The sequence below is a fragment of the Cyanistes caeruleus genome, chromosome Z, assembly GCF_971803275.1.
Source record: "Cyanistes caeruleus chromosome Z, bCyaCae1.hap1.1, whole genome shotgun sequence".
Classification (NCBI taxonomy): domain Eukaryota; kingdom Metazoa; phylum Chordata; class Aves; order Passeriformes; family Paridae; genus Cyanistes; species Cyanistes caeruleus.
This window is the reverse complement of record NC_141732.1, coordinates 19,219,647-19,246,025: the sequence shown is the minus strand read 5'-3', so window position 1 is coordinate 19,246,025 and position 26,379 is coordinate 19,219,647. Positions and strand designations below refer to the sequence as shown.

The 26,379-nt window shown below is 36.8% G+C and overlaps 1 protein-coding gene across 2 annotated transcripts in view; it reads left to right on the top strand.

Annotated features, from left to right (window-relative positions):
• The window catches only part of MCTP1 (multiple C2 and transmembrane domain containing 1), a 216,889-nt gene that overhangs the window by 158,292 nt on the left and 32,218 nt on the right, over nt 1–26,379 (top strand). For both annotated transcript variants that reach the window (XM_086869020.1, XM_086869019.1), the window contains 2 exons: nt 2,689–2,808; nt 19,165–19,218. In XM_086869020.1, coding sequence (XP_086725146.1) covers nt 2,689–2,808; nt 19,165–19,218 — 174 coding nt within the window. The remainder of the gene's footprint in view (nt 1–2,688; nt 2,809–19,164; nt 19,219–26,379) is intronic.

Genomic DNA, 26,379 nt, shown 5'->3' with positions numbered 1-26,379 from the left:
GCATGAAAGGATATTTTGCTTTTCTTTTGAGACACAAAATTTGTTGTAAGTTGGTTGCATCTAATTTGCCACACTCTTATAGACAGCAAGGTCACAGAACAGTTCTTGAATGCGATGAGATGTTGTTTGCTTCTACTGTGATTTTAAGCCTAGCTGGAGATGAAACATCACACAGCCACTTGCACAAACCCCTCCTCTCTTCTCCCACATCCTGGTGGAATGAGGTGGAGAATTGAAGTAAGGTTGTGTTGACATAAAAACAGTTTAATAATTGAAAATAAAGAGAAATGCCATAATACTGGTAAATAATAATAACAATAACAATAACAATAATAATAATAATAATAATAATAATAATGAAAAAATACCCTACCAAAACAATGCAATGCAGTTTCTTATCCCCTACTGACCCTTGCCAGACCCCTCTTCCTGAACCCAGATTACCCACCCTTCTGGGTAAGTTCACCCAGTTTATATCCTGGGCATGATGCTCTGTGGTGTGGAAATACCCCTTTGAACTGTTTGAGTCATCTGTCCCAGCTGTGCTCCCTCCCGGTTTATTTTCTATGCCTTCCACTGGCAGAGCATGAGGCAATTTGAAAAAAGATCCTTGACTTTGGATAAGCACAACTTAGCAAAAAGCCAAAACATCAGTGTGTTGTCAGCACCATACTCATTCTGAATCTGAAACAGCTATCATGCAGAAATTAACTCTACCCTAGCTGAAATCAGCACAGCTTCTTATGCATTACCATGTCTAACATATTTCCTTTTAAATTAACAACCTTGAAAAAGCATTTTTCTTTCAGATGAAAAACTTATAGAAGGGCAAATATCCTTGTTTTTGTCTCACACACACTACTTTTTCAGTTCTTCCAGTAGTTATCACGTTTGTCTTGCAGTTTCATAGGCTTGCATATCCATGGTAAAGAGTGGTAGAAAGCATAGGGGCGAGGTAAGCTAGCTGATCTTGAGAGAGATTACATAAGATATAGACTTATTTTTTGTTTTCTTTGTGGGTGCTTGTATTTGATAAGAGCATTTTGTTTTAACCCCAAACAAAGATCTAACAGAAGACTATTAAAATCTGCATTTTATTCTTACTGATCTTTATATACATATTGATGACTAATTTGGGAAAATGAGCTCTGGTTTGGTTTACCTAGGTATTGGTTTTGTTTTAGGTTTATGAGTTCTGTAGCATAACACCTTCAATCCTTTTAGAAGGCTTTACGAGTAAAAATATTCAAAAGTTTAACTATTTGGATGAAAAGACTTATCAAGATTTCTGGATGTTTATCCAGCTGTGGTGTATAGTGTGATTTGTTTTCACTTTTTTTGTTGTTTTTGTGTTTCACTGCTTTGTTGTTTGTTGAAGAAAACAAACCCGGGTTGTGGCTACAGCTGGCTTAAATAAAAGGGGGGTTCATAGATAGGAAAAATTGGAGGTAAAAATGGTTTTAGTTTGACCCCATCTAACTCCAGTTATTTTCAGCTCTTTCCTGTAAACCATTAATTTTGTAGCAGCATTGGTAGGGAACAATGTCTAGACAGTGTTGTATGGAGCTGGCTGGCAGTGGGGGTGGTTTTCTTTTGTGGTGTGGTCACCAAGCTGATCCCATCCTAAAGAGCAGACGCAGTTACTTAGGCACGCATCTCTAGGAGATGTAACCCAACCAGACTTCTGGCAGCCCCTGGTCACAGAGCAGTTGAGCTGTTTTGAGCTACCACTACAATAAATCAAAGTTTTCAAAGTGGGGGACTTCGGTGGCTTCTCAGCATTCTTTTTAAACCCATTTTTAATGAGTCTAAGGTCACTATACTATCATTAAAATAATCATATTATTTTAGCTTTTACTGTGATTTTTATTAGTTTTCCATGCAAAAGACTTCTGATTGCTAACTCTGCTTGTTTGTATGACATTAATACAAAATGACCGTGTTCTTTTTTTTAAATAGCAAATTAATCTCTAATCAACTCTTGTGCCACCTTTCCACTGCTACAGGGTTATTTCAAAGCTAAAACCAGATTCAGTAACATGTTGAGGTCTTCTTTAAATTAATCATGTCCCTCTGACCTACAAGAAAAATGAGAGGCACTTTTTATAAGGGTTAATGGCTTTAAACTGAAAGATGTAGATATTGAGAAGAAATTCCTTATTGCTGAGCGTGGTGGCACTGGAACAGGTTGCCCAGGGAAATTGTGAATGCCTGGAAATATTCAAGGCCAGGTTGGATGAGGCTCTGAGGAGTCTGGTCTAGTGAAAGATGTCCCTGCATGTGTGGAGGGGGGTGGATCACCTTAAAGGTGGCCTCTAAAGTCTCTTCCATCCCAGGCCATTCTATGATTCATGAAAGTATCTAATCTTTCTTAAAATGTAATCTTATTTTTATGCTCTTCTGCATTATTCACAAAAGCATTGTTTTATAAGAGAACAGTTAATATTCCTCTTAGATGATAGTGCATCAATTTTTCTTTTCCAAGAATTAAGGTAGGATGGATTGGGAAGTGTAGCAATTGTATTATGCAGGTAAGTATGAGTCAGCAAAGTGGTTGAACAACGCTCCTGTCTAAGGAGAGGTGGATTTCATTAGAATTGTTTTATTAGTCTTAACTCTGCACAAGAGTTTAATGTAAAGCTGAGTTTAATGTAATTTCAATCCCTTTTTTCCTGCTCTGTCTTCTAGCTTTTTCTTTTTGTGGTCTGGAACTTTGAGCTCTACATGGTACCACTGGCTTTGTTGTTGCTGCTGGCATGGAACTACTTCTTGATCGTATCAGGAAAAGATAACAGGCAACATGATACAGTAAGTCTTCTCTACTTCAAGGGCATGCATGTCCTTTTCTTTTTTTAACTAGGTAAAATTTTTAAACTGGGTTTAAATACGATATCTTTTTCAAAATGTCTCCCTTCACAGTGTTCGAGGGACAATTTTCCCACCTGCAATTTAATTTTATTCTGGCTGTCCAATAAGTGTGTCTGGTTTTGTTGAAATGTCATGCAAAAATACAATAGAACATGCACTATCTAGAGAATCTGTTTTGTGTGGGAGCAGAGAGGCTTATTGTTGAGGAAAAGGCAAATTCTTTGATAATTATTTTACATGGCTAAGTCCTTATGTTACATTTTTTTTTATTTCACATGTTGAAGTTAAAGATTAAAATTATCCCAGTTTGTTAACAGTTTCAGAATGTATCACATTTTACTGTATTTCACAATTCATCATTAATCCATTTAGCTTAATATTGGCTTTTTCTTATTTTTTCTCCTCATTTAATGCCATCATTCAATTAAATACATGTAGTTAGGATATAATGTAGCAAACATTTGCTAATAACTGGTATTTATTAATAATATTTAAATGGTTTTGATTTTCAGAAGTACATATTAAAAGTTGGAAGTTTTATTATATGCTGTACAAATTTCCTAGGAAGATAAAGGATTTTGCATGAGGTACCGCTGAGCCTTAAAATTTGATATTTGTACTAGTTTTTGTATCCCAAAAGCAGCACGTTGTCTACTACTTTATGATCTGAATGGATAACTGAACAGGGTTAGGAAAAAGGAAAAACAGGGAGAGGAAAAAGCCAAAACAGATTAGATAATTGGTCTCTGAGGACAGAAGTTAATGGAGGTCGATAACAAATGGACTACAAAGGTTCAAGGTCCTGTTAACATCTCTTCCAGTGATGTTCAGGAGATGATAATGCACCCCCATCAAGTTACATCAGGTGTGTGGGACCATTTGACACTCTGGATCTGCCACTCAAAGAGATCTGAGTTGGATAAAAGAACTGATAGGAAAGGCATGACATTCAGAAGGAAGAATCCTGATCTTGGGGAGAAATAACCTGTTGCAGTGATACAGAGTAGAAATTGGTTGTCTGAAAGCACTTTCTGAACTGGGCCTAGGGGTCTTAGAAGGCAGTGAGATAATCAGAGCACAGGCAGTGGACTGAGGGAAGTGGTTATCTCCATTCCTCAGCATTTGCTAGAATTCATCTAGAATAGTGTCCAGTTTGGGACACGCCAGTTCTAGAAAGTCATTGATTGACTTCAGCAAGGTCAGTGAAGGGCTACCAACTTGATCAAGGGCTTAAGCCTTCATCAACTAGCCCTTGAAGAGAAGCTGAAGGAAGTGGACTTGAAAGATGCTAGAGAATAGAAGGCTTCTACTGACTGGAATATCCCATTATTACTAATAATATATACTATTATTGTTAACCTAGGAGGTTAACAAGAAGATGGATCAAGAAGACTGCACAAGTGATCTGTGGTGGAAGAGGCAACAAGCTTCGTTTGAAACAAAAGAGGTTCAGACTGAAAAAACTTTGGTAGGAGAATTGTAAAGCAATAGAAGAGGTTGCTCAGGAAACTGCAGTTGCTATAGGAAGTTTCTAGGACCTCACTGAGTAAAGCTCTGAGGAACCTGATCTTACCTCATGGTTGACCCCACTTTAAGCAGGAGTTTGGAAATTCCTTCTAGCCTGAGTGATTGCCTAATGTCTAGCACCTGCTATTAGTAGAGCACATACAGTCCTGATCCCAACACTCTTGTTACCTGTCTACATAAGACTTACGCTTCCAAGGATCATCTAAAAATAAGGGTGGGAATGATAAAGGTATTCTCTAATCCCAAATGTGATTACACTTATGGAAAAAGCCTAAGATCAAGATTTAAAAGATACAATACTTAAAACAGACCATTGTCTCCTGATGGCTGAAATTCTTAAAGCTTCTCAACCTGAAGATTTTATGGGTACCTGAAATCCGTGGTGAAAGGAGAAATATCACTTGTGAGCTGCAATACATTTAATTTCTCTCTGAAATACCACCTGCCTGGGAAGATTATCTAGCTATGCAACTTTTTAACAAATTAATGAAGCTACTGATGGACCCTCAGTTAAGAATACCAAATGCTGCTCCTAAAACTTTTCTCTTGCTGAGAGTGCTTCAGACCAAGCTAATACAGCCTATATCAAACAACCATGTTGATCCCAAATATTTGGTATCGGTGGAATTAATGACCTTGTTTTTAAAGATTACATTTTGCTTATCATCATGTTGAGCATCTACCTTGAGTGAAGTCATTTGCAGATTTATTGTAAGCCTTTCTGATGAACTTAGGAGTCTTGAGTAATATCATGAGCCCTTAGCTCAGGTCATTAGCACAGTATCATTCGAATAGGAGTCATTTAACTACTTACATTTTCCTATGCAAAGTGTAAATTTTATCTAAATTAATTAAGCAGTGTTTCCTAGTGGCTAGAAAATGCTTCAGCATTCATGTGATCTGGTTTCTCTTCCCAAGTCTTCAGAGATTCCTCGTGTGTCTCAGTGAAATCATTGACTACTTAGTTTAGAAATATTATCTAACTTTAGATGTTTTAAATGTTTAGATGTGTTTAGATGTTTAGATGATCATCTAAGTTTAGAAGTTACTCTGAAATCCTAAGGCTAATGATAAGACACAAAGATAAATGTATTTGGTATAAAGGTATTTTATTACCTGATTAACATTAGGCAAGCATAGTTTAAAATTGTATATGATTTGTACTTGTTTAATATCTGAGGAACATACTTCAATTTGGGACCATGCAAAGCACTCAGAAGAGCTGGTTTCCATTGTAATATCTCTGAGAAAACAATTGTCAGTTGTCTTATCAGTCCAGATGCTAGGGACCACACTTCTTCTGCAGGTGAATGATTAGTGATCACTGAGTTTCTGTCTGCATATGGCAGATAGATCAGCCTTAACTCATCCTTTTGTGACCATCTCTATGGACAAGATACTATTTGCTTTCTCCTCTTGGGCATCAGGGGTTTTTTAAGTAGTTTGTTTCTTATTTCCTCATTGAGAAATTCACCTGCCAAACAAGGATCTGGATACCTGTATTATAACATAAACCTGTGCTTCTTGTTTGAATGCAAAAATAAAGTAACATTATTTTGCCATTTTTCCAACTCCTAGTGAATAAAACATGCAAGTCCTATCCTGAATTCAAGGTGCAATATGGCTGGGGCAAGAGGAAGGCACAAGAGTATTTCCTAGGAGAAGATAAGTGTTCTGGGATGCCCAACAGAGAGGTGAAGCAGCATACTATGTCTCCATGGATTCAGTTGGACTCCTCGTAGGATTGATGATCATTGTGATTTTAGTCCAACACTGATGCAAATTTCCAAAAAAAGCATTGGATTCCACATCTTTTTTATATTTTGATCAAGATTAATTATATTTCTGAAAGATACACTCTCATGAAATAGGAGCATTAAACACTAGTGTGACTTTAGATAGAGGTAGACTTAGTCGATAGTTCTGAACTGAACTAAAATTAATTTCTGTCATTGAGTCATGTGGCAGATGTAAAAATCACATTATAAATATTTCTTGCCAGTATTAAGTGAGGAAAAAGTAACTAAGATGGAATTCTTAATGCCTTCTTCTGAATTTTGCAGTAACATTTTTACCTGAAGTACACCCTGCTACTTTTTCCAGAGATATTTACACTGCCTTATTATAACTGTACTCCTGAGTATCTGACCTCACAAAATTTTTAGCATTTTTATTTAGCAATTTTTAGAATAGATGCTGTTGTTATATTAAACTGTGATTACCTAAACACACAAGATTAGAACTGAGTGAATCTTACTAGGCTGAGATTTTTTTTCTTCTCTTGCCTTTTTTCCATCATCTTTTTCACATCCTCTGTGGGAGAGGTATCAACCACTGCTGTGTTACTGTCACCACTCTCTGCTGCTCCTTGTCACCTGTGCTGGATCTGTGTGGTGGGAAGTAGCTGCCCCTACACATAATAGAGCATGGAATGGTGACAGACTGCAAACTAAGAGAAAGTATGGTGGGCTTAAAAGCTTAGTGTCAGTGTTTTCAAGGAGCTGCTTAATACTTCAATGATTTCAAGTACACCAAGAAAAGCCCCTCACCTTTGTAACTTGGAGAAAACGGCAGTGCTCCTGTCTGGTGTATGGAGTTGTCTTCTGTTTCTAAGGAAAGGTTACAGTTATTATAACTATGTGGAGTTAAAGGTGAAAAAAATTTTGTTGGGTTTGGTTTTGGTTTTTTTGTTACTTGTGCATTTCTACTTCAGGCTGTGTTCTGCGTGTTCTGACTGCCTGTTGGAGCTGCCTAACTTAAGGAATGGTCAGACAATCTCTCAAAGTAATTTAAAATGTTCACACTGTCCAGCTGCTGTCCCTTTCCCTGGGATGAAACAGTTGATTGTATGGTTGGAGTGTGTCATATGGAGAATTAAACGCAATTTGCAAATCTATGTATCATTATTTTTACCCTGTGTACATAAGCCTTCTTCCACAATTAGGACAAACTGTGACAGTCTCTCAGCTGTTGGTCTGTAATGCTTAACTGCTGTAACAGGCTCATTGGATCTCCTGTGGTGATGGTGCAAGTTCTTGTTCTTCCATAACCAAATAGGTAGCAGACAGGGAGCGCAGGTCATTTTCTCCTCCAAGTTCTTGTTCTTCCATAACCAAATAGGTAGCAGACAGGGAGCGCAGGTCATTTTCTCCTCCAAGTTCTTGTTCTTCCATAACCAAATAGGTAGCAGACAGGGAGCGCAGGTCATTTTCTCCTCCAAGTTCTTGTTCTTCCATAACCAAATAGGTAGCAGACAGGGAGCGCAGGTCATTTTCTCCTCCATCCTGCCTCTGGAGGACTGGATAGATCTGGAAGGACAACAACTAGTTGCACAGCTCTTACTGACAGCAGGGACTTGGTTTTTACAACTGGGGGTACCTTTTCAGGGTTAAAGACTACTAGGAAGAGATACACCTCACCACATGGGGCAAAGTCTTCTTTCCCAGAAGGCTATCCAACCTGATGAGGAGAGCATTAAGCTAAACATAAATGGGTGAGAGAGGTGATGGTAACCCACAAAAGTGATACCTCAAGTGAGGAATCAGAATAGTTTGATTTGGAGGGGACCTTCAGAGAAACACCTTCCACTAGACCCAGTGGCTCAAAGCCCTGTCCAACCTGGCTTTGGAATTCTGCCAGGGATGGGGCACCTATAACTTCTCTGGGCAACCTGTACCAATTCCTCCCTATCCTCACAATGAAACATTTCTTCCCAATATCTAATCTAAACCTTCTGTCAATTTGAAGCTACTGCCCCATCATAAAGTTGGTGGTCTGAGCTGGCAAGAAAAGGGTGCAGGATGAATGGCCAAGAGAGCCCTCAAAACCAAACTAACAAGACAGATGTGTCCCCTAGCCCACATGTAGACACACTGTGGTGGTTTCACATTAATTGATACTTAGTGAAGAAGTAAGAAAACATCCACAGAAGTGATTTCTCTTGAGAGAAGCTGGTGGGTGCTTTAACCCTTTCAGTATACAGATAAGACCTACAAATCACAATTCTCCCCTCAAGTAAAAAAAAAATAAAAAAAAAAAAAGACAAAGTAAAAACACATAAAAAACAACATAAAAACACTGAAATCAATAAAGAATCAAACCAAAAATTAAATTTAAAAATGCATTTGTATTAAACTAAAATTATTTTAATAAAGCTATAAAAATAAATAATACACTAAAATATCCCCTTTAATTAATGAAAAAATATCAAACTATAGATGTAAGCAAAAACACCCATTAATAAAGCCAAGCAAATATTAAAGTAGCTATAATCCCATAAAAAGCTTAAACAAATAAAAAAGAGATAAGAGTAATAAAAACACTTTACCCCAGAAAAAAAATAAACCTCTGTTCCCAAAAATAAAAATAATCACAAAAACAAATAAAGTCTTTGCTTTTAAATAACTCATCCTTAAACTAATACCCCACAAATTCATAGCCCATAAACACACCTGTAAAAAACTGTAAAAATAAAAAAAATCACAAAACTCATTACAAAACTTATCCCAAGCATCTACTATTTGTAAAAATAAAAAGCCATGAAAAAAACTGTTCCTTATAAAAAAGTCTCCATAGCATAGAAAGGAAAAACCTCCCTCCCTACAAAAACTAATTAAAAACTATTATATAGTTAGTAACCAATTTAACTTCCCAAGTTTTGTCTCTACGTTATTAGTTAAAAAAGAAAGAAGTTAGGCCAAAAAAAAAAAAAAAGTATTCTAAAAGTTTTATTCTTTTAGTTCTCTTAATAAGGTTTCTTTATTCTTTATTTATTTCTTTATTTAAGCCTATTTTACCCTTCTCCTAACCTATATCTCACAACAAGAAGTGAGTAAGTTCAGTAGTAATTTTTAGCCAGCACTGAAATCCACCACACACACAAATAAAGAAACGGCCTCTGGAAAAGTCTCTCCCACCTCCTCTGAGAAGCCAGCATGTCCAGGGTAAGTACATTAGCGCACAATACAGGAACCAGTAGGAGTTCAGAGGTCCACATGAAGCTACATTCATTCACAATCACAGAGACATGGTGAAACTGCTGTCACGTGTGTCATGAGGTCTATGTGTACTGGTTTTTTAGTTAGGAAAGGCTGGGGAGGTGAGGAGTGGGAGTTGCTTTTCATTCCAGCAAAGGAATGATGATGAAGGGGTCAAAGCACCTGGCATACAAGGAGAGGCTGAGCAAGCTGGTACTGTTCTGCATGGAGGAGGGGTCTTGATGATGTGTATAAATGGCTGAAGGGAGTGGGAGAGAGACACAGCCTCTTCTCAGTGATGCTCCATCACAGGAGCACCATCCAGTATCAATGGCCACAAACCAAAATACGTGAAAATTCATCTGACCACAAGAAAGCACTTCCATTGTGGCTGTGGTCACAACCAGGGCCAGATTGCCATGAGAGGCTGTGAAGTGTTCATCTGTGGAGAAATTCAAGGCAGCATGCTCAGAGGTGACCTTGTGTGAGTAGGGAGGTAGGGCTTGATGACATCTGCTTGACTGGGGAGGACAGGATGGCCCTGCCAACCTCTACCACTATGATATTCTCTCAACTGAAGAGACTAATCTTTCTTTCCTTTTGGTCTGCTATTTGTTAAGGATTTTTTTTCCAAGCAATTTAACATTTAATGCACATCCCTGAAGGTACCTGTGAATCTTCTTCTGCCATATATACTTCCATGGAGAAGAGGTTTGATCACATCTCGCATTGATAGTTAATACCTAGAACCTTTAAGGAAATATTAAGTAGCCAATTTCCTTGTAAAGTTATGAGATGTATATGTCATTACATACCAAACTATGCTCAACAGCTGGGAGTTAATGTGCCATACACAATTTTTAAATGAATTTGCATAATGGAGTACATACATATAGTATCTATCTTTTAAGAATTATATAAAGTGACAACAAGACATCTAATTTCATTGTAGATTTTTTCCTACACAGATTTTCATGATTTATATGTGTATGTTTCTATTAGAAGTTAGAACTAGCCATGTTTAGGATTAAATTTTGAGAACAGAAGAAAAAGACCTTTGTTAAAGACAGCCTTTTATTTAAAGATTTTAAACAGTTTTCTCTGGGTATTTTCTGTAGTCCTCCAATATGAGGACTCAAATCTTCATGTGTGTTCTCAAAATGGCCAAATTTAAAAAGTGAGAATGGGAAGAATGATGCTTATGGATGTGTCCATCTGAGTGAATTCCTTCTTCATTCAGGAAAAGGTGGCCAGCACAATGAGCTTGGATTGGTCATAGAAGCCCAGCTGACTTGCATCTAGGAGATCTTTTCTGATTAGAATCCTATCACTTTGTTCTAGGAGCCAGGCAATAGTGTCTGTCAGAGCACTGTCAGGTGGATTTGTTGCAGCTCCTGTTTGGGGCTGAGTGCCACTTTGCAGTACATCCAATGCATAAATTAACTCTAACAGGAAAGTGCCTGACTTTAACCAGCTGTTTTCCTAGAAGTTGAAAACTGAGTTACCAAGTAAGTAAACAAGGCAAGAACTTGATTTTTTTCTGTTTCTTCACTTCATGGTTTTAAAGACTGAGTCCTTATGGTCCTTATATTCAAAGGCTTTCATATGCATATGAATACAGGACAAACACCAAGTGTGTCAGATGCCTTGCCAGTGCGATTCTTCAGGGTTTTGAGCTTCAAGTCCAGAAGTTCTATTCTGCCAGGGAGTCTGCAGAGATTTCTAACTGTGAACTAAATTCTTGCTGTGAATTAATGGGAAAAATAAAAGTCATTGCCCCATGTATTCTAGCTAGACTGTGTCTGGATTATGTAATTTGCACAAGATACAAGAGAACGTCAGGTGAGCAAGTACATCTTGCCTGCTTTCTGACTCTACTTTCCTACAAAGTTTTGCCTCTGGTATGATAATAATGATGGTAGCCACATGTTCCCCCCAGCATAAGGGCTGCTGCTCTGCACACAGCCACAGAGCAATATGTGTGTGAAGCTAGCCACATCTATGAGTCTAAAAGTAAGGAAAGTATGATTGTTTCTATAACATTATTTCAATATCATGCAGAACTGATTTAATCGTGTATTTTCTAGCTCCTATTTAATCATAAACTTTGCCTTCATTTGTTATCGATAAAATAAATTTGAAGGGCTTTTGCAAATGGTATCTGTCTGTGGACAGCATGGGTGCTGTTGAAGAACAAGGCACAACATGCGCCTGAATATTACATATTCCACTAAGAATCATTGTTGTCTCCACACAGATGTTTTTGGGTTTTTTTCTATGTGACCCATACAGTCAGGATATAAATATATAATGTAGTGCTCTGCAATGGGACAGGGTGGGGTTTCTTTTAATATATCAGAACAGAAACATGAAAATGTCAGCTAATCATGCATTTAAATTTTGTTGATCAAGTCTAATTTTTATGAGTGCACATAATCACTGAAGCTGGACAAATTTGCTCTAGATCGCATCATAATGTTTGGTGGCTTGCTGCATTTAAATGGAGAATTATCTTTATGAAACATCCTCATCATAATTTGCCATTAAATGAGACTTGAACAAATCAACATAAATCTTACATAAAGGTTATTTAACTAAATGTTGGTACTGTAAATATTTTAAATGCATTGTGCCGTAATTCAACAGTACACTATGTAAAGATCTACGCTGGGCAATAGGCATTTCTCTTCTGCAGCATAACAGAAAAATACGGTGCTGCAAGTGGCTGTCTCAGCTACAGATAAAAGAGGCTGTCCATGCTGCAGTCATAATCTCTGTGTCAGAGGTCTGCATACAGTAGCAGAGTACATAGTAAAATCCTTGGCAAAACTTTATGTGCTTGTTCTTAACCCAGCAACAGCTGCAAACCCAAACTCACTACAGAATTGGAATGCTTTGGCTTGTTTTGGTCACCTGAAAAGGCCAAAACCAAAACCCCATTCTAAATAGCTCCAGAATTCTTTAAAAAAATTAATTTTCTTTTGCCTGTCAGAAACAAACTGGTTTTTTAATTTAAATTTTGCCACTTTTTATTTCCACAGTCTTTCAATATTGCTGGCATCTAAAATAAAATTGAAGTTCATAGCACAGAGGAAGCATTTTCTGTATGTGACTGTTATAATTATTTTTTTTTGCATTTGCATTTGCCTGAAGGTTTAAATGGCAACAAGATTCACAGACAGATTGTAGTGGCTATTACAAACATTCAGTACTATGTAACCTAATATCAGTTTAGTTTCTAGAAAAAACTCCCATAGTAATGTGAGATTTTTATTGTTTGTTTGGGGTTTTTTTTGTTTTCTATCACTTTAGCACATTTTAATGAAGGCAAGACTTAAGAATTTTGGTATTGTACTGTACTTACAGAAATACATAAACACCCGGGCAAAAAATACCTAAATGAAATTACAACAATATGTGTATTACATACATTTTCACCTAAAATACGTAACATTAATTTTTTGTACCAAAAAGCTGGTCAACTTCAAATCTGAGTGTAATAGACACTGGGGTACACCCATAAGCTTAAAATGACTTGGATAAATGCTATTTTATAATAGAAGCATATCTGGTCTTTCTAGAATCTGGAAACAATATGTTGGAAAAGAAATAATAATAACAATGAAAACCTATAATGAGATATTTGTGTTCTTTATAAGATAATTTATCACAAGGTTTTACCTAAGAATTCTAGTTCACAATATCTTATGAAGGTGTTATTTTTAATAGTTTTGCATAGTAATCTTTCATTCATACTCAGCCAAGGAAAGAATGCAGTTATTTTTATTCTGATGAACTAAAAATGAAGCATTTTGAGAGATCTGACATTTCAAGTGTACAGTACATATCGAAGCCTTTAGATGGAGACATACTTCAAATAAACACCTAATATTCAGTTCACAGTACATTGTGTAAATACAAGAGAAAGCTAAAATAAATGAGAACTAAATATTGAAAGAAAATGAGAGAAATGGTATAGTACTTGTACCATCGTAATGTTAAAAATTACTTAGTCTTTACTACATGGGCAATTGAATATTGAGCGCATATAAAGCTGACAACAGTAAAAAGATTACATGCTCTTGTATAATCAGCTGTATTTACTGCTGATACATGTTCCCAAGAAATGTATTATACTGTAAATAAAAATTCTGTTGTTGACATTACCGAACTCCGTGTAATCAGCAGCATGCATCAAAAGGCCTCTGATAGCCGTATTAGTCTTATTTCCTATTAAGAATCAGACTAAATTACATTATGAGCACTTCCCAGAATAAGCTAACAAAATGCGTTCTGTTAGAAGACATAATTTGAGTGCCTATGTAAAAACCAGAAAGTAATTTAGTAGAAAAGTACTAATGCTTTTGTTTTTATTCTTCTGTCTTCTGTACTGCAATATATTCAATGTTACTGAGAAGCTTATCACACTAATTATCACATCTAGTAGTTCAGTTATTCTGATGAATACTACAGATGAATACCCCAAGATAAAAATGTATAAATCTGGTTGGACCCAGATATACTGTACTCTTAAATCAGAATCTCTTAATTTGATCTTTATTTTCCTTAAAAATGTGGTATAAAACTTGGACATTTTAATGAAGATGTGTCTACTGTAAAGTTTCTCCTTGGCAATTACATAAAAGAAGCAGACGTCATGTTGAGAAGATGAGCACATAACTGCTGCTGTAGTGGGCTTGTGGACAATGGGTATCTTTCCTTCAAATGAAGTAGCAAGAAATGACCTGAGAAAGCCCAAGTGGTTTTATGCATTCTCCTTAATCCATACAAATGGCATAATTTTATATTACAATTACAGGTATACACTGAGTTGCATGGCTCACAAGTTTATAGTACATTTCATGGCAGGACAATATGAATATAAATCCAAACAGTCCTGAACAGTATAATTCTGACTACATTAGTTGCACATCTAAAATGCATTTAATTTGGAACCAAATATCATCCTCACTTTTGATTTCTTTTATAATCTTAATACTTACTTACAAATATACAAATGACTGTATATTTTATGTAGATAATTTGAGATCATAACGTGTGTGGCATAGAAAGTGTTTTGTTTTTACTGGAAACCACCTAGCTTTGAAGGAGTATAAGTAAGATCTAAGCAGATATAGGAGAAGTTCTAAAGAGAGGTATTATTAAAGTATTAAGGTAACAGTCACCATGGCTATCTGCAGAGTTAGTGTCCTTTTTTTTCCCCCTCCTTTTTTTCTTTATTTTACATCTCAGTGTAGAGCAAATACCTGGTATTATTAAATTGTGAAGACATCAGAATATCTTCTATGCAGGTGTTTCTTTTGGATTAGGTGCAAAACACAGAAGAGAGACAATTAATGATGGTTTGCACACTCTGTGTGAGAAACAGAAGGCTGATGCTAAGAGAAAAGGACCTTTCATTAGAAGTGGTGTTAAGTTTCAGTGCATCACTTTTCCACTGATTCTTAAAATTCAGGAGGTATTTCTAAGTCATCTACAGCTGTAGGGCTTGGATTTAACATGCCTGCAAATAACTATAATCCAACTCTGCTTTGCAGGTGTTGAGGTTAGAAGTCAAAATGAATTATTTGCTCAGAAATTCTGTCCTCTTTGTTAATCAGTAGATCTTTAGAATAAATGCAATTCGTATTTAATGTCAGTTTCCTCAGAAGACTGCATTGTAGCCCACAGATGCTGAGGTTTTCTTCGGTGTCCAAAGGTGATGGTTGTGCTTCCTTCTGGTGACCTGTATCTGTATGGTGTATGGTATCTGCTGTGACAGAGCAATGGTCCTCCAATCTGTTATGGATTATGAGTCGCACAGCTTTTTTGGCCTGTGTTTCTTGAAGATGGTGGGAATGGAGCAGGAACAATGATGAATAATGATAGGAATTAGATTGAATGCTGCTTCTGATTTATAAGCTTTTAATAGGGATATATTGTAGAGGAAGGTTCTTACTTTGTAACGCTTAAACATCATCTCCTTACCTTTTGGCTGTGAAGTAACATGTTGTATTTGAGGCCACTTATGTGTGTTTTTTTTAAATGTCATCTGTATTCACATGACATTCAAGGGACAGTACCAAGAAACAATTTCTTTCAAGACCTTCTACCAGTATGCAGCATATAAGTCTGTGACCAGAGATGTTACAGAAGGTCATACCACTTTTAAGTGCTTGCATTAGGTCTTTCTGATTTCCCTAGTGCCCTTCCATTGTTTGATAAATACTATTTGATTTCAAACAACATAGGCATCATTTAGAGTGAATGTTCTAAGGACAATGTAAGATTTTTGCCATATAATTTTTATTAAAATAAATGTAACATTGCATTTTATCTTTATTACCTTTTTTGCCCACTTCTCTCCTCTTCCTCCTTCCCCATCGCCTCCCTCCCTCCTTTATATCTCCTCCAGGTATAATGTTTGACATAAAGATCCAAATAACTAATGTATTCCTTCCAAACAGAGGGGCACATGTGCACTTTATTTGAATGGAAATGAAGCAGAATCAAAGGATTAAAAAATCCATTGTGGGATTTCTTTTTCTACTGTATTCTTAATACAATGTGAAACTGAAACCTGTGTTCAGATTTACGCTACTTCACTTCAACAGCCTTGATTTGTTCTGGAAGACACTGCACTTCAGTATAAAGCTTTTATAAGGCTTCAGTGTGGCAATAATTCATGTATCATGTGACTATGAAGAATCTAATTCACTTGTTTTAATTTATGGCCAAGTTCTGAAGACACTTGATTTGGTGCCTTAATAAATTGTATTATCATATCTGTATTGTCTTAATGGTTGTGTGTGTGTTGGGTTTTTCCTTTTAAGCCTTTCTTTTGAATTTCAAGACAAGTGAAAGCATGTTTCATATACTTCAAAGAATTATTTATGTGTCTTAGGCACAAGCACAGTTTCATTACATTTTATTTTGCTACAGAAATTGAATTCTGTTTTTCTTCCCAAACAATTTAGTACTCCAAATCTAAATGTAATTGATAGCATAGCTAAACTAGAAAAAGAGCACAGACTGGTAGTGGCTTTTGAATTAAAAAATAGAATGGAGGAAGTGGATATCTGGGCTTAGTCTGATACTTCAAGTAATTTCAAAGGACTTTTTATGCCCTTTGAACAAGTTAACAATATGTCTCTCTATAGAAGCTTGTAGTTTGAGATCCTTAGATGTGGGAAAAGAACCCCACACCTGAGTCTGAAGTGTTACTATCTGGATAAGTTAGAATGGATATTGTCACACAAGTGATTTCTGTGAGGTGTCCTCATTTACAACAATTTTAGAGATTTCCAGTTCAGCTAATTGTCTCCATGCTAACTTGAATGCTAATGTGAGATAGACATCCTGCTATTCAACCTTGTCAAGACAACAAATTTCTGGATGTGCATAAAAGAGATCTTTAAGTATCTAGGTTAATGTTGAAAAGTAAGAGACCTACTGACTTAGTGAGCTCTGGGCATTAGGCAACGTGTGAGTCAACAGATCTCATTTATATCTAGGTCTTTAATCAACTAATGGTAGTTAAGTGGGTGTTTTGCTTGTGGAAAAACTGATCTAAGAGAGTTCCCATCTGCTGCAGCCCTTAACAGCTTGTTTTCCTCTTCTTTTCTCATTTTACCATTTTCTTTGTAGAGTTGGTAAAGCTGCTCAGTAAATTGGGTCACTGGAACCAGCTGCACTAAAGGTTTGAGGATGTATGTTTTTGAAGAACCCAGTTACTCCAGTGATGCAGTTTACTGCTCAGCTCTCCAAAGATTTTGAACAGCCCAGGGAATATAGCAATGAGCAACCAGGAGATGAACAAGAAGGTGATACAGGTGCATGGGAAACAGAAAATGCTTTTGTTTCAGAGTGGTCGGTGGTCAGTGAAGACTGGATCACTCAGGCACCAGTAAATGAGATGTAAGAGGTATATTGAACTAAGCAGCAGCTACATGCATTTCAACAACATGCTCCCAACATTTCCCTGTGATAAAACTGTCTTTGATCCCCTTTCTTTGAGAGATGGAGTAGAGCTGGCCCAAAAGGCCAACAGACTGGTGAGGGAGACTTCTTCATGGACAGTGGCTAGAGCACAGCCTGGATTCCTTTTTCTGTCTGCGAGGACTCAGAAATACATGTGCCTGGCTGGTGCCAGGTCTGAGGCTGCAGAAGATTAGTCAATCAGGCTCCTCCTGATAATTTTTTCTCTTCTAGACAGGGAAGAATTCAGGAGTTATTCCTTGATTTATCAGGTCATGCTTCCTTCTCATGCTTTTGGACCTGCTTGCTCTTTATGGTTTCTTTGCATTTCTAGTTTTATCCCATTCAAACCTCCAGGACAGAGCAGCCAGTAGACTGAACTGGAGGTTCCCCTCAAAATAACTCCTCTTAGAGGGATTCTGGGACATGGTTCAAACAAGAAGGAATAGCTGAAACTGCAAATGTTTTGAACTGTGCAGGTGACTTGCATATATGCACAGTGCTGTAGTAGGTGGGCATGTTACATCAAACCATGATGTTGTTCATGCTCTGCATGGGCCCATGTAACATGGCTAATGGGGACCCTCTTGATGGTAGAGCTAACTCTGGGAAAGGAAACTGATTCACACACTTTTATTTTTATATTATTTTCTTACCTGAATTTGGTTCTTGGATAAAGTCCCTTAAGTTCTTGTACATGAATGTGGGAGCACCCTTGCAGCATTGTATGGGGGGTGGCTATGAAGTTATAACTTTAGTGTGTTGTCTTAAATAACAAAAATTGAGTTTTACCTCTTCTTTTCCTCTTTATGTGTATTTTATAATACATAGTGTAGATTTTTGCACCCATAATAGGACACTGGGCTAGTTGGATCTTTGCTGACCTTCAGTATGGATTTTATTATAACCTAATACGTATATATAAACATAAAGATATAAAGAAGCACACTATTTTCTGGTTATAAGGAGGTACATCTTCTTTTCCATCAACAGAGAATTTTCCTATTAGGGTCATTGATCACAGTGTAATGAGAGGGATATTTTTAAGTCTGAATCTGTTATGGCCCATCTTTGGAAAATCATTTGATTTCTCTGTAAACTAAACTCTGTTTCATGCTGATGGTATGATTAATAATTATTAATATTTGGAGAAATAATTTAATGTATGTTTGTATTTCATGGTGTTGGACTGAAAAACTATATATGGAAAAACACATAGATGCAGATGTGGCAAGTGCAGCTAACAATTAATGTGCATAAAGTTAGATGCATAGATTGTATAAAATTATTAGTAAAGAAACACAGGGCTAATGTGGCATATGAGTATATATCATTGTTAAACTTGATAAGGAGATAAGCTACTATGAATTTATTTCTGGCTTTGTATTTTTCAAGAATCTCTTGGTGAATACTGTAAATGCTATTAAAAGTGTTGACCTTTTATGCAGGTAACCATAAATTTGAAGTGAGCATGTGTGTGTGCTGCATAGGCACCAGTGGAGCTGACAAAGGATTCCTTTAGTTAAAGCAGGCATATACTGAATTTTGAACTACCTTTTAAATACTTAAATTGTCAAGCAAGCATTTTGCAAAGGAAGGGTTTTCAGTATATAATTCCCCAATGTAGGTCAATTAAAGCTATAACACTTTCCTAAATTTGAATCACTAGATCAAGTGTTTTTTCCTAGTTGTACATTTTCCCTCTGTGCATTTATTTCAAATGTTAATAAAGTTTTCATCTACAAAAGGCTTAGAATTGACAGAACAAAACTCTTTCTTTTTAAATGATGACAACTACTACTGTTTCTGTCTGCAGGTAGTGGAGGACATGCTAGAGGACGAGGAAGAAGAGGATGACAGAGATGACAAGGTAATTATCTTTCCTAGCACTTGGGTATCTGGGGATGGGAGAATTTAGACATGACACTGTTTTTACCGACAGTTAAAAAAGGAGCTGATGTGTTTTAGTCCAGAAAATTGGACAGAGCTGTTTATCATCCTAATAATGCTATAGTGTGTTGAAAGAAAACTTAGAGGTCTATAAATCCCGCTATTTCTTTTTCTTTCTTTTTCTTTTTCCCTTTTTTCCTTTTTTACCTTTTTTCTTTTTTTCTTATTTTTCTTTCTTTTTTTCCTTCTCTTCCTCCTTCTTCTTTTATCATTCTTGTTCTTGTTCTTATTCTTATTCTTATTCTCCTTCATCTCCTCCTCCCTTCCTCCTTTCTTTTCTCTTTCTTCTTTTACTTCCTTCTTTTTTTTCTTCTTTTTCTTCTTCTTTTTCTTCTTTTTGCTTTTCCTCTTCCTTTTTTTTTTTTTTTTTTTTTTTTTTTTTTTTTTTTTGTATTTTCTTGGTCTGCTTCTGGATCAAATACTTATTCTGCCAGGAAAAACAATATCTCAGCCTTTCTGGAATTTGATAGCTCTTGTGAAGATGACTGCAGGAACAACTGGTTTTTAAGGAGAAAAATTCCTCTTGTCTTGAGTACTACAAATAGGGCTGCACTTCAGGGGAAAAATGATGTGGAAATAGCAGCTCTGTACTGGTTAAGGATGGGATATTGACATTTAAAATTTTCAGAGAATTGCTGGATAGAAGAATGTCTTGAATGTTTTGCACTCTATGTGACATTTAATCACAATTCTCATACACATCCCTTTGAAGTTTGCATTGTGGCCTTGCAAGCTGGGAAACCACAGAAGATCATTCACCTATTTGAGTGGACGTGATTCAGTTTAGATGCTGCTAGTTAGGTTGAGGATTGCAACCACAGTAAATAGCAACTCATTTCCACATATTATTGAGCCAAGCCGTGGGACTTCTTGGATTGGTTGTCCCCCAGAGAGAGGGAAAAAACAAAGAAAATAAATCAGAATGACCTTGCACCACTGAAGCAATGGCTAGCACTGGCAGGATGGCTTTCTGGTGAGGTGAGTACAGTGAATGCAGCCCAATTCTTGCTGGTATTTTCCTATCAGAAGAGTGATATTTGTGGAAGAAAATAAAAAGGAAAATAATAGATAGTTTTACAACAACTCTGTATTAAAATTCAGATTGTTTTGACCTTCACAAATGTTCCCCCACTTCTGTTGTAATATAGCATTTTTTTTTTTCCTGAGAGGAGAAAAACAGTGCATCTTAATTTATGCTCTTGACCTTTTTTTCTGGCTGAGATGTACATTTATACACCACTGTAAGAATTCAGATGCTAGCAGCAGCATTTGAAATGTCAGAAAATTCACTGTGATTAGTTAATCCCCTCAATGATTATTTTTCTGTTAGCTTACACTTAAGATGTAAGAGATGATAAAAAAATAAGTATTTTCCTTATTCTGTTGCCAGGTCAAACATTTTAAAATTATTATATGAAATTCTTCTATACATCAACTAAATTGTTAGCTACTTATTTTCATAACACTCTATTAACAAAATCTTCTTTTACAAAACATATATATGATGCTTTTGATGCTAAATGATATGAGCATCCATTTCTAGCAATAAAATATATGATTTATTGCAAAAGTCCATCATGTAGTTGTGGAGAGCTTGAATTTTGTCTCAATACACTAGCTTTGAAACATCATTTGTTTTCTGATAAACACTGATTTACCATCCATTTAAGGCCATTTTCTCCTGTTTCTTTCTACTTTATTATAAGATCTGGTGCAAGTGTGTCAAACCAGTAGTATGAGTATTCCTGGATATTTTAAGCACTGTGATTAGTTCACAAAGAATAGTACTTGACTGCTTGTAGTTTAAACCAGCCTGTGCAGTTGCACTGCTGCTTAGTGGGTTTTGGAAATTGCTAAATAAACTCCTTTAAAAGAGAAGATGAGGGCAGAGGTCAGCCCTTCCCTCCCCCCAGTTCTCTGGTGATTTTCTGAGCAAACGCCCCTAATTAGAAGTATCACTCTAGGTTTCAATGTTGTGATCTAATATTCAGCTTTCTCAAACTGACACTAGAGTTCAAACATTTTTCTAGATCTAGTTACCAAGGTTGAATTAAAGTGAGGGCTGACATTACCATGTGCATTCAGTGAGCCCTTTTATTGAATATTTAAGAGCTGTTTTTCTATACAGAAGGTGTAAAGGTTGATTTTTATAAATTCAAAGCTGTCTTCATTATTGCAAATGTTTTGAGCTCTCAAGATTAAATATGCTGTTTGAATTGGAAAAAAAAAAACAAACTACACTTTTTTTAAAAACAAGCATGTATGGACTATTCTATTTATTCAGTATGTTTGTACTGGGCATTATTTTGCCCTAGGTTAAATTGTAAATAATAAGCACAATGGTTAGGACTAGCTTGTTTGCTGTTTGCTGTTAAAAGCTAGTTTTTCCTTTCTGGTGCACTAGACATACTCTCTTAACTACTGCTGTTCCTCTTGCATCTTCTCTCTAAATGGAGGGGTGTAGATTTGCGTAATTGTAGTTTGTGTGTGTGTTTTCTTAAAGCTATGTTCAAAATTAATTTTTGTGAGAAAAAAAACGGACGTTTTGTAACACCAGCTGTAGTAGTGGCCTCTGGCTTTTATTATTTCTTTTGGTTTTTTTCGTGTGGTATAACAGAAAATTCAGGAAAATGGGTCTCCGTTTGTGAAGAAAGCTACAAGATTAATAAATGTGCCAGAACCTTACTTTCATTAAAACTGAAGCATATGTTGGAAATATGTAAAAATATGCCCCAGCTGTTTGACCATGGCCGGTGTTTTGCTCCCTGATTACCACAAGGAAGCTATTAGTCCTGTAACCTTTGGACTTAATGATCAATAGGGTATTACATGGCATGGAACTGGATCACCTGTTTTCCATTTAGTAAAGGCTCCTTGCAGGCTTTACCTAAACCTATCCGTATGTTTTCACTTATCAGATTGTTGGGTGATTATGAAAAGTGTCTTTCTTTAGAGCTGACTTTGATATCAGTGACTTGCTACGTGACGACCTCAGTGCAGGCATGCACTGATGTAGGTTGTGTGTCATGGAGGGACATTGCTCGACATTCCTAAATTGCAGAGTTACAGAAGTAGTAAACTGAGGATGATGAATGCCAAAATATATGAAATTAGTTAATGTAATGCATTTTATTAATAATGGTGTGTAATACTTAGAGGAGTCTGACAAGATAGATTTGCACTTATCATGTCTCTTTCTAACGTTCTGGATTTTAGTAACTTTTTTCACCCTCTGCTGAAGTCAAGACAGGACTGTTAATTTAAGGCCAGAGGATGTGTTTTTTACTGTAGAATCTTAACTTTCATCTTTACTTGCAATGTGAATGAATAATAAACTAAAGCAGCAGGTGTGCTACTTGTATGGGTTACAAAGTGATGCTTAGCAGTGAAACACTTTTTTCCTGATTTTTCTTCATTGTCTTGTTATGTACTTAGGAATTTAAAAATATGTAATTTGTTTGGCTCAGGCATTTGTCCTTCATTTAATACTAGTTTTTCCAAGAAATAGCGCTGGATTCTGCATTCCATATGTTCTGTAACATTTGCTAAACCTATGCCAACCACAGTTTAATCTGACTTCCTCTCTTCTTTTTTCTTTTGGCTCCTTTCCAAACACTGTCTTATACATTATCTTAGCAAATAAGGGCCAGTTAAATTACATTAAATCAAATTATCAATAAGCTATTGAAAGGATTTTTACATAGTTATGTTATAATCATGTTGCAGTCAATATGCATAATCTATGTATCTAAGATTTGTCTGTGTATCTAAGATTTAGTTTTTAAGAAGTTCCCATATGCTTTTCACATAGCTTTATTCTTTTAACAAGCTCCAGGTAGGATTTCAGATAATCCCAAGGATTTTGAGGTCAGCATTTTGATGGAAGCCCTCAGCACACCACAGAATTAGGCCAGTGAGAAATGCTACCATTGCTGGCATAAAGGGAGGAAGATGCATGTTATGAACACTGTTTGGTTTTACCTTCATATTAAAATTTTATTAAGAAAAAATATTCAAAACATTTGCACATTTGGTTATTCTCTCTTTAGCCTTTCGTTCTTTGAAAAATTCTTTGCAGCTCTCTGTCAATGGTATAGTACTTCAAGATAACTAGTAGCTTTTGTAATGAATTATAGTTTAGTCAAATTAAAATATGTTTTAAAGCTTTTAATCATTGTTGCTGAGAGGTACTAGCTTTGTTCTCAAGCCAAGATAGATTTGTAACCTGTCTCAGAAACATGCCCTGCATTTTTATGGAGAGGAGATCATGAGGAAGAGGAAAGATAGCTCTGATGTAGCCCACATTTTTATATTTTATAAAAGGGAAGGTTGTGATCTATTACAGTGGCAGTTATTTTCTATAAAATAAATGGTGGGGAAATGATACAGAGAAAGAGAGCACTCTCTTTCTAGTAGAGTTAAAATTCCAGAATGAGTAAATCTATTGGTCCACTTATAGCCTGATTCCACCATTAAATTCTCCATGAATTAGCATCTAAATAACACCTGTAAATAAAAAACCAACAGCAGCTTCCAGTGAAAACTGTAGCTATGTATGAATCTGTTATCCTCTCAAAGCTTAGCTTATAAAACTGTGTGAAGTTACAAAAAATCTCTGCAACAGGACAATCTACAGTACCTGGCTGTGACAGTCATACTTCTCAATACAGTTTGGTTTCAGCTCAGTTTAGTTATTCGTGCAGAGATGTTGATAAGAGGTGAGTAGTTTTCATAAAAATTGTACATGGGTTGATGGTGTAGATTGCTTCAGCCTGTACTCTGGAATATCAGCTGGTTTTGATCACCCCCAAGTCCCAGCCATGAAGTTACTTTTGCTTGGATATACCTTGGATCATGTGGAGCCTTTGCATAGCAACTTTCACAAAAAAGCAGTTTTTATCCTGCCCTGTAGTGGGACATCATATAGTCTTCATCATTAACTTAACATCTTTGAAAACAGGTACTTGGACAGCCTTCTGAGAGGCTTAGTTTTATGAGATCAGGTTTCTTTGTCCGGGTGCAGTCTTGAAATACTATCAAAACCAGTGAAGTAAAATAAGAATTAATGAGATCAGAATATGAGATTTATATCTGAAGTTCAGCATTTGAGGAGGGCTGTATGTGTGTACGGGTACATGTACGTGTGGCTTTGGCTGTGTGGCTGTGTGGCTGTGTGTGATAAACCCCAGGAGACCATGGGTCTATGCTTCAAGACAATTTAAAGAATACTCTGGAGTGAGTTGTCTCCTTTATAGGTTTAACCAGTCACTTTCCACCAATAAGGAACGAATACAAGTAGAGATAAGTGAAAAACCAACAGTTTACTAACAAGCATGTGAGAAACAACACTCACTTTTAGAATTTCAAAGGTTTATTAAATACAACAGAATGACTGAATAAGGAAAATTGCAGCAGAACTAAACCACCATGTGCTCACCCACAAAATGGCTGTTCCACCTTTTTGTAGCCCCGGTGTTCCATCAGGTAACCTTAACCCAAGTCCATCAGTCAGCTCTTCCTCGCCGTCCATGGCTGCAGCTGCTTTCTCGCAGCCCGGCTGCAGCTCAGGTGTTGCCGCCTCCCAGGAACGAGCCTGCCCGCTCCAGCTGCCCCAGCTGCCAGGGCTGTGGGTGACAACAACATGGAGAGGGGAAAGAGGACTATGGGGAGAACATGTCACAGTGATGTATCTACACATCAATAAAACCTCTCTTAACATACGCATAATATTCATCCTTAATTGTGAGAGCCAAACCATCGCACTGCTCATCTACAACAAACTGTAACAGCAACAGGCAAAAAATAACAGTAAATTGCTGTATCTGAAGAACAAAGATAGGCCAAAAAATGCAGGGGTCATCCCTCCCCTCCAACCTGGTGCTTGGGTCGAAGTGTGTGGGTCAAAGGACAAAGGGATAGGTGGCGTCAGTTTTCCTTCTGCCCCTACCTGCTCTGTTCATCTCCCCGACAGCTGGAGCCCGGGCTGATATTCTCTGGATGAAGGGGCTAAAACTCAAAGAGGGAACTTCACCTTCCTTGTGGCAGGAGATGTCAAGACAGGCAAAACAAAGTGGCTAGCCTGAGCTGTGGTGACTCGTGGCTTGCTGTCCGGGGCTGGGCACCGTCAGTGCATTGGGAGCAGCTTGCACTGCAGCTGGGGCTGCCCCGCTTAGCAGCAACAGGTGGGTGCCTGTGGAAATCGCCCCAAGGCAGCCTCTTCGAGATGAGAAAAAAGAAAAAAAAAACCAAAACAAAAAGAGAACCCAAACAGGGGAACAAAACCTCTGCCTAAGCAAAGACCAACCAGCCAGCCAAGTAAACAGCACACAGCAAAAGGCAGAAAGCTGCCCGGGAGGGCCGGTTTTAAGAAGGCCCCTAAAAGAACCCCCTATACACAAGGTTCTTGTTTGCAGGATCTTAAAAATACAGGAACAAGCTTTGGACACAGAAAGATGTGGAATGTAATAACATTATGGCTTACCACAGGACAGTCTATAAACTGTTGAATGAATTACATTTACCCTTGTACATGGTGCTATTCACCTGTGACCAATATAGTGTGGGTGATGTTCCTTATGAAGCAATTCAAGTATAATTCAGTAAATTACTAAATCAAGTAAAGAATATGTCTAAATTATGTTAGCTATTACAGGATGTGGCATACTTTTTCCTCTACACTTCATATTATTTCTTAATGTAACTAAGCAGATTTAAATTATTTGAGGCCAAGCAAAGGGCTAGTTTCACCTAGGTCCTCAAAAAGTAACTTTAGTGTTCAGTCAAAAACATCTATATGGTCTTCTCCATGACTTGGGAGAGAAAAAATGAATGCGAAAGGAAACAACCAAAGCCCTCTACTGATGGTATTGCTTTGAAACTTTTCTACATGTGCAGGTTGGTTTATACCTTAGCTCCATGTGGTTTCAAAACAGGTGAATGGACCATCACAATTCTTCATTCTCAAACAGAATTTCTTTGAAGTAGTTTCACACAGAATTGTGACATCTGAGTTCTGTTTAAACTGCTACCATGAACCACTTGCAGCACTAAGCAAGCCATGTAGTCACTGACTTGCCAGCTA